We start from the raw sequence: 9,493 nt of genomic DNA on the forward strand, positions 1-9,493 counted from the left end.
AAATTAGGGACATCTGCCATGGATGATATCCAAACTCCTTATTTCAACATCCTCTCAGAGTGTAGGGCTAAGACTTCTGCCTCTTTAAACTCAGTGTTAAAGAAGCAGACTGTACACTGTTAGGACATTCTGACTTTTAGATTCAGGCACATGGCTTAATGGACCTGGCCTGCAGCTGCTGGATGACTGACATCTTGTTGTTCTCAGTTCATCTGCTGCTGCAGTGTGCTGTGCTGTTTGAAAATGGATTCAATTTTGTCTTACAGTTAATGAGAACAGGAAGTGGATTACAACATTTTCACCCTTCACAGTTCCTCCCATACAAGGCTCCTGTCTGATGTCACCATCAAACCACAGCCCCACTGCTCTACCTTTAACCCTCTGCCTCCTCTCCATCACACTGCCTTCTTTCTGCTCCATGTCCCTTCTTCGACCGGAGGCATGTTTGTGTGACCTGTGATGTTCACCACATCATCCCTCTGCTGTTTTTCCTCTTTAACCCAGCTCCCCTGGGGAAGCTTCATACTGGTTTCTTTCCAGCTTCATTCGAGTGACACTAAATCTTCCCCACTTATCTCTGTTTATATGTGCCATGCATGTTGATGCTGCTGTCAGGAGAATATACGTCTAATATCTAGTCAGTTGACTTCTTTTTGATAAATGGCTACCGCTTGTGTTGTGAGTTGTTTGGATACTGTGAGATGTTTATTTTGAGGGCATTCAGCTAATAACGTTTATTTCTCAATTTGCCAAATAGAGAAAATGTTTTCTCTAAAATGTCGACATGATAAATATGTTGATCTCTCGTAAGTGATGTGGGACAATAAAGGAAATCACTAAATATCCAGCTGGGACATCAGCCTATTTGCAAAGACAAGTGCAAAGCTAATATATAAATGCTCTGTGAGAAGCTGCTGCGTCAGGTTGTTTGTTGTTTTTCTTCACAGTTTTACATTTAAAGAGCCACGATCCATATTTCTGCTTATGATAAAGATCATGGTGAAGGGAGTGCGGTTTGTTTGGCCACAATCACCCCACCTGAAATCTGTGTTACAGCACGTGTCACTGAGAACAAATTACGCAATTTTTGCGGACACTCATGTCAGGCATACTGCACATGTGTAACAAACTGGTTGTAAAAGTGTTTTCAAAAAATTAGCTCAAAGCTCAAATCTCTCCTTCGTTTTCACTGGGGAGCTTTAGATTTCTTCTTGATGTAAAAATCTTTGTGTTACAGAGGAGCAGAGAGCTTGTGGAGTGTATGAGAAGTCAAAATAATCATTTATTACAAAACAATTTAAAAGTTAAGTCTTGTCGATTTTCTTTGCCTGAGATGTCTTCACAGATGATCATTTTTGACCCTATGAACATTAATCTGTCAATAATATATATATAAGTTGTATCTATGTAAAAAAAAAATAGAATTTCCACACTTAATAAACAATGAATTTTAAAAAAGTTTGTCTTGTGAATGAATGAAAATAAAAATTCCTCTCTTTTTTTTCACCCATTTGCATTTTATATACATTATTCTGAGGAGCTTTGTGACATCTATCAACGAAGACAAACTTTTCCCTCTCTGAGCCCCAAAGCCGCTGCATGCTGGAGTGTTTCTGCTAAGCTAATCATTAAGGATAATAAAAAGGAAGGTTATATCACCCAGAGTCACTTAAATTCCGGTCAACTTTTCCATGGAGCTTGGGCCAAGACGAGCGACAGTGGTGACACAGGGAGCAGACATGGATCAACACCTCAGCAGACCAACATGGAGCAGGCAGATAGAGTTCACTCTGGCTGGCATCGGCTGTGCTGTCGGTCTGGGCAACGTCTGGAGGTTCCCCTATCTCTGCTACAGGAGCGGAGGAGGTGAGACAACCGGGCAATTCATCCTCGAACAATGTAAACACATTGGTCTCAAAACTGGGTCCAAAGGTTCACATCGTGTGTTGTTAGTGAGCCCTGCTTGGAACAACGTGTTTGTCACTGAGTGTGTGGAAAAATGTTCAAATTGTGTTTTTTTAATCTCAAATTCTGAAATGATCTCAGCACGTACAGTTGATAGGATTATTAGTTTACAATAATAAAACTGTAAAATTACAAATGACCCAGGAGCATGATGACTTTGGCAGAAGTTAAGGATTAGAGGACTCCATAAAACTACACAGCCGTTAACCTCCTTTGCCAGGAAAATGTGTGTGACAGTTGATCCGCCATCACTTCCCCCCAGGTGCCTTTCTGGTACCGTACCTGCTCATGCTGGTGGTGTTGGGGATCCCTCTGCTCCACATGGAGCTGACTGTGGGTCAGTACATGAGGAGAGGGCCCGTCCACGCTCTGGCTAATGCCTGCCCTCTGTTAAAAGGTACCAGTCACAGTTTCCAGTCACATAAAGGTCTCCAAACTGAAACATGGACATTTGCCTGACTGTGAAAAACATTTTTGTCTATCCTCAGGAGTGGGCATGGCATCAGTGGCAATCTCCTTCATCATGTGCACCTACTACAATGTTGTGATCACCTGGGCCCTTTACTATCTCTTCAGCTCCTTCCAGGCACCGCTGCCCTGGCAGAACTGCAACAACACCTGGAACACACCTAACTGCACCAGTCACGCCACCAACAGCAGCTTTTCCTCCACAGCCAGCCAGGAGTTCTTCAAGTACGTCCACAGGAGTACAGATAATGATTACATTATAGCAGGATTATAGGATCACTGAGCTACTTATTTGGCTGTTGTGTATCAGGGGTGAAAAAAACTAGCACACAACATAAATTTGAATTGGAACCACATCTTATCAGAGTCATGGGAGAGATATGGATTAAATTGAAGGTTAGTGATAAGACTTTGGCAAACTGATAGTAGGAAATGTCAAGTCACTTTTAATCTTTTAACTCCATTAACAGTCTAATGTGAAATGTGAAGGACACAATGGGATGAGTTGGGTTTGGTTTTCCAGTGAAGCCCTGCTGAAGATCTTCACAAAGAACCTGCAGTTTTCATTGTGAGGAGCTGCTGTTTAGATATTGGAGTGAGAGCTCACGTTTACAAATTGGTTTACTGATTAACTCGTTTAACTGTAGTTAGTGGATAAATGTAGGAATAAGTTTAAGTTTACTCAAAATGTGTCAGCCAAGCAACTTGTTAAATGTCACTACTCGTATTGGTGCTGAATGCCACAGCTGCACAGTGATTGCTTAGGAAATCATTCATTTGTCAGAATCCAGGGGGGACACGTTGTTTGACAGGCACACTCAGGTCCCCGATCACACCTGATTTAAAGTTTAGAAACTCTCCGGTGTTTGGACTGCGGAGGGAAATCCATGTGAACATGCAAAATCAGTGTTGGTGTGAAGCGTCACTGATGCAACAGCAGGCAGACGAAACTGTTTGGATTTGTGTGACAGCTGACCTGCTTAGACTCGCACTCATGGCTCTGTTAGACTGTAATACTCCTCATAAACTAATGTGTTACATTGATAAAGCAGCAGTTGTGTTGAAATAAATGTAATAATTGGCCAGAGGGTTGTGTCAGAATGAAGGCAAACTACATTAGGACGGTTAATCATGTTGTCACGTTAAGAGATGAGTGTGTATTACATGGGTTATTTGTTTGATAATAGTAAGTTTGAAGTGCAGTGTTGGATTAGCAGACGTGTGGAAAATGAACTACACATGTATAACTATACATGTTGCAAGATGTTCTGTCAAGACATTTCACTCTGATCCACAAATGTGCTGCTGGTGGCACCAGAGGAAGAGTCAGAGGATCACCACCGAACTCTGAGGGTTTCGTCCTTTGTCTGAATCTGTCCATCCATCTTGTAGATATTGACTGGATGTGTCACCAAAATCATTATAGAAATAACAGTGTACAGCAGCTTACCTCTGTGTGACAGGTGAACACACTGCTGCACTACACTCTGTTATGCTAGTATGTCAAACCTTTACCACATTTATTTTACACTTATTACACTCCAACTTTTCTTAAACTGCACTTGTACTTGTTCTGACGTACATGTATATTTTTCTTTACTGTTGTTTTTGATGTATATACTATATATTTTTATCTTTATTTAAGGCTCTGCTGCTTTCTGCAGGTATTGTTATCCTCAGTCTATTGTGATATGACAATTTCCCTCATTGGATCAATTAAGTATATCTATGTATCTATTAGGATTGATCTTCTGGTGGTAATCCATCAAAGATTTATTTTGAGAATTTGGTTGATAAAACGATCAAGTGGTCAGGTTAGGACAACACAGGAACCAGGGTGGATTGGAAAAATTAAAAAGGCCCAAAACAGTGCCCTGTGGTCCGCCACATGCTGATGCTTCCCAATGTCCACATGATTTTTTAATGACTCATTTAATTGTTAATTGCTTATAGTGTGTTAAGTTTTGAGACATAACGTCAGGATTAATGAAGAATGCTCTTCTAACCTCTTCTACTTCTTTATCTCTGTTCTCTGAAGATTTAAGATGCTGGAGCAGACGAGTGGAGTGGAGGAGAGCGGCGTGTTGCGGTGGGAACTTTTCCTCATCCTCCTCCTGGCTTGGATCCTCATTTACCTCTGCATCTTCAAGGGGGTGAAATCAACGGGCAAGGTGAGGGAATAGAGAAAGAGAGACTGAGCTGAGGACGGCCAACAGTGAATAACGCACATTGTTTTTGTCCGTGTGTAGGTGGTGTACTTCACGGCTCTGTTCCCGTATGTTATCCTGATCGCCCTGCTTATCAATAATGTGCAGCTTCCTGGAGCATTAGATGGAATAACCTTCTTTATCGTGCCAGAATGGGACAAGCTGCTCTCAGTGGAGGTAAGAGAGAAGAAAGAGCACAACAGGAAGTGGAAATTATTCTGGCTCTGTCTGACCTGCTTGGAACAGGAGAGCAACTAGCTAAAGATTGATATTGTTAGTATTAAATGGCATGGGTATCATTGATTACTGGCAGTGATCAGCAGCTTTGGATGAACATCCCTGTGTGTTGCAGGTGTGGGTGAATGCTGCAGCTCAGATCTTTAACTCCATTGGGATTGGTTTTGGTTCCCTCTTGGCCATGTCCAGCTACAACTCCTTCAATAACAACGTTCTGAAGTAATAACCCAGAAATCCTCGTCCAATCAGCAGAGGTGAAAATGATTTCTGGGCAGTAAAACAGACAGTGATGTAAAGATCATCTTCTCTCCTCACAGGGACACCCTGACTATATCCATCATCAACTCCCTCACCAGTATCCTGGCTGGCTTCGTCATTTTCTCTGCTTTCGGATACATGTCTCATCTGCAGGGCATCCCTGTCCACGATCTGGCTGTGGATGGTAAGAAAACAAATCTCCAGGGTGATTGTTTCTACTTCAGATTACATTGATTTCACTTTGGTCACTCTGTCTCATATAACACCCAGGTAGTTGGATATAATTACTCTGTTTCGGTTCATTTAAATGAATATAACTGCAATAAAAATAGGATATTTTACCCGTTTGAGGGTTTTTAAATCAGTATCCTGTAAGACAACGCTCCTGTTCCTGGTACATTTGTTACAGGTCGTCTTTATGAATCTATTTAATAATTCTGACTGTAGAAAAGTCACCAAGCTACAATCCAATGAAATATGAGTCATAATGGCAAAATAAAACCATGATGATGCTGTAAAGGAGAAACTCAGTTTATTCTTACAGAGTTGGCAAGAGCTAATCACACTTTACTGCTGTTATAGACACGTTTCTGTCAAACTAAAGATACACCTGACCTTTGCATCTAGAGAAAGAGCTCGTGCTGATACGATGCATGTAATGTTAATCATCCATATACTTTATTGCACACTGCTACAGTGGGGAGAACAAGTATTTGATACACTGCCGATTTTGCAGGTTTTCCCACTTTCAAAGCATGTAGAGGTCTGTAATTTTTATCATAGGTACTCTTCAACTGTGAGTGACGGAATCTAAAACAAAAATCCAGAAAATCACATTGTATGATTTTTAAGTAATTAATTTGCATTTTATTGCATGACATAAGTATTTGATACATCAGAAAAACAGAACTTAATATTTGGTACAGAAACCTTTGTTTGCAATTACAGAGATCAGACGTTTCCTGTAGTTCTTGACCAGGTTTGCACACACTGCAGCAGGGATTTTGGCCCACTCCTCCATACAGATCTTCTCCAGATCCTTCAGGTTTCGGGGCTGTCGCTGGGCAATACGGACTTTCAGCTCCCTCCAAAGATTTTCTATTGGGTTCAGGTCTGGAGACTGGCTAGGCCACTCCAGGACCTTGAGATGCTTCTTACGGAGCCACTCCTTAGTTGCCCTGGCTGTGTGTTTCGGGTCATTGTCATGCTGGAAGACCCAGCCACGACCCATCTTCAATGCTCTTACTGAGGGAAGGAGGTTGTTGGCCAAGATCTTGCGATACATGGCCCCATCCATCCTCCCCTCAATACGGTGCAGTTGTCCTGTCCCCTTTGCAGAAAAGCATCCCCAAAGAATGATGTTTGCACCTCCATGCTTCATGGTTGGGATGGTGTTCTTGGGGTTGTACTCATCCTTCTTCTTCCTCCAAACACAGCGAGTGGAGTTTAGACCAAAAAGCTCTATTTTTGTCTCATCAGACCACATGACCTTCTCCCATTCCTCCTCTGGATCATCCAGATGGTCATTGGCAAACTTCAGACGGGCCTGGACATGCGCTGGCTTGAGCAGGGGGACCTTGCGTGCGCTGCAGGATTTGAATCCATGATGGCGTAGTGTGTTACTAATGGTTTTCTTTGAGACTATGGTCCCAGCTCTCTTCAGGTCATTGACCAGGTCCTGCCATGTAGTTCTGGGCTGATCCCTCACCTTCCTCATGATCATTGATGCCCCACGAGGTGAGATCTTGCATGGAGCCCCAGACCGAGGGAGATTGACCATCATCTTGAACTTCTTCCATTTTCTAATAATTGCGCAAACAGTTGTTGCCTTCTCACCAAGCTGCTTGCCTACGGTCCTGTAGCCCATCCCAGCCTTGTGCAGGTCTACAATTTGATCCCTGATGTCCTTACACAGCTCTCTGGTCTTGGCCATTGTGGAGAGGTTGGAGTCTGTTTGATTGAGTGTGTGGACAGGTGTCTTTTATACAGGTAACAAGTTCAAACAGGTGCAGTTAATACAGGTAATGAGTGGAGAACAGGAGGGCTTCTTAAAGAAGAACTACCAGGTCTGTGAGAGCCAGAATTCTTAGTGGTTGGTAGGTGATCAAAAACTTATGTCATGCAATAAAATGCAAATTAATTATTTAAAAATCATACAATGTGATTTTCTGGATTTTTGTTTTAGATTCTGTCTCTCACAGTTGAAGAGTATCTATGATGAAAATTACAGACCTCTACATGCTTTGTAAATGGGAAAACCTGCAAAATCGGCAGTGTATCAAATACTTGTTCCCCCCACTGTATACCCTCATGGTATGGAAGCTGCCGTTAGCGTTCATGAAGGTCTGTACAGAATTTCACAGCAGTAAGTCCAGATGTTGAGCTCTTTTCAGTCTGGACCAAAGTGGTGGAACAACTGACCAATATTTATATCCCTAAAAAGAATCTGTGCGCTATGTTTCTATCTTCATGACATCTTCATCAGGTCTTTCTTCTGACAGTTTCCATGATTTCACATCACAGTTCATTCTCTAGGAGAGTCGTGATACATTGACATGTTGTGTGTCCAGGTCCAGGACTGGTTTACGTTGTTTACCCACAAGCCTTTGCCAACATGCCAGTGGCTCAGCTCTGGGCTGTGATGTTCTTCTTCATGCTGCTGTGCCTCGGACTGGACAGTGAGGTAGGTTGACGTGATAATCTATAGAAAAATAACTGATTATTTTCACTCATCCTAAAGAGCTGAGGTGTTTTTTTTTCCCTCTTCTGCCAGTTTGCAATGGTTGAAGTGATGGTGACGAGTCTCATGGATGAATTCTACCAACACCTGATCACATTTTTCAAGCGGAAGGAGCTGTTTGTTCTTGCTATTTGTGGTGCAGCCTGCCTTTTAGGAATTCCTTGTGTGATGCAGGTACAGACGACGTCTCATCAAATTATAACTGAACTGCAACAACTTCAGTCTCACACCTAAAGAGTGTCTCTCTCTCTCTCTCTCTCTCTCTCTGTCCAGGTGGGAATCTACGTTTTCCAGCTGATGGACCATTACACCGCCATAGTGTCCATCATGTTCCTGGCATTCTTTGAGGTTATAGCCATCTGTTGGAGTTATGGTGAGAAAAAAAAATGGCTGTCAGTGTTGTAGTCGCGTCACGAAACCTCCAGTCCTAGTCGAGTCTCGAATCCCCAGTGTTCCAGTGTGAGTCAAGTCGCCATTAGTCTGCTGAGTCTGAGTCTGCTTCACTCTGGCACAAATATAAAAAGGTTGACATTAAACACAGATGTAACAACTGTCAACATTTTAAGGAGAGTTTATTTACTGTGACACAAAAGACAAATTCACCATTAACAAAAAAAAGTCAGAGTCTTCGTCTCCAATTTCTGAGTAGGAATGGAATCAGGACTCGAGTCGGACTCCTGGTTAATGTGATGATACACAGTACCTTTATCTCGCCACTTCTCAGGCTTCATGTTGTATCTCTCACTTTTCAAAACCACAAAGCTGTAAAAAAAAATCTGTCAGCATCCAAATACAACAGGCTGTTTGCTGACAGGTGACGTGTTGTCTTGCAGGTGTGAACCGACTTTCAGACAACCTGGAGGAGATGACTGGAAAAAGAGCAAATATCTTCTTCAGGCTGTGTTGGCTGATAGTTGCTCCTGTGCTGATCACTGTGAGTCAGCAGGCTTTTTTTTTTTTTTTTTACATCAGCAGGATTTAAATTCAGAAGTGTCACAAGTATAATTGAAATGTTTCTTCCTGCAGGTTATCCTCATTTTCTCCATCATCCAGTTCAGACCGGCCCGCTATGGGGACTATGTCTTCCCTCCCTGGGCTCAGGGGGTTGGGTGGGTCATCGCCCTGGCCTCCATCATCTGGATTCCTTTGGGTGCAATTCACACATTGTGGGTGCTGCCTGGCTCGTTCATGCAGGTGACCTATGTTTACCATTTGCTTTTTTCCAATTCAAGTCACTGCGTGGAAACCCATGTTCATATAAACTGAAGCTGTGTGTTGATATTTTTGGTACATGTCTCCGACAGAAACTGAAGCTGTCTTTCACGCCGTACGGCCTGGATAAGATGACAAAAATGCCGTATTATGAGAGGGAAGGAAAAGACAGATGTCCAGTCATCGCTGTCATCAGCTCCAACATGTGTCGACCTGAAAAACCTCCCGTTCAGACAAACCTCTGATGGCCTACCTCTGTGCTCTGCACAACCATTATGTTCACCGTGTCACCATTAGTGGCAGGTTTTTGGCGAGCTCAAGTTAATCAGAAACGGTTTGCCATCAGACTTAAGTCTTGAACAAACAAAAAGTAAAAAAAAAAATAGTATAAGATAGTATAAAAATA

The 9,493-nt window shown here is 42.4% G+C and overlaps 2 protein-coding genes across 2 annotated transcripts in view; one reads left to right on the plus strand and one right to left on the minus strand.

Annotated features, from left to right (window-relative positions):
- Positions 1–1,746, minus strand: part of flot2 (flotillin 2) — a 22,836-nt gene extending 21,090 nt beyond the window's left edge. The window contains exon 1 of the mRNA XM_022745892.1: positions 1,660–1,746. The gene's annotated coding sequence lies outside the window, so the exon portion shown is untranslated. The remainder of the gene's footprint in view (positions 1–1,659) is intronic.
- LOC111222239 (sodium- and chloride-dependent GABA transporter ine-like) lies at positions 1,673–9,470 on the plus strand. Its single transcript, XM_022745889.1, has 13 exons — positions 1,673–1,866; positions 2,228–2,362; positions 2,454–2,658; positions 4,472–4,604; positions 4,683–4,817; positions 4,993–5,096; positions 5,195–5,319; positions 7,706–7,818; positions 7,909–8,049; positions 8,149–8,248; positions 8,709–8,809; positions 8,902–9,069; positions 9,180–9,470. Exons 1-13 carry the CDS (start codon positions 1,692–1,694, stop codon positions 9,330–9,332), a joined length of 1,788 nt encoding a protein of 595 aa, XP_022601610.1. The 5' UTR covers positions 1,673–1,691; the 3' UTR covers positions 9,333–9,470.
- The last annotated feature ends 23 nt before the right edge of the window (positions 9,471–9,493 follow it).

The sequence above is a fragment of the Seriola dumerili genome, unplaced genomic scaffold, assembly GCF_002260705.1.
Source record: "Seriola dumerili isolate Sdu_G_001 unplaced genomic scaffold, Sdu_1.0 BDQW01000091.1, whole genome shotgun sequence".
NCBI classification, from domain to species: Eukaryota; Metazoa; Chordata; class Actinopteri; order Carangiformes; family Carangidae; genus Seriola; species Seriola dumerili.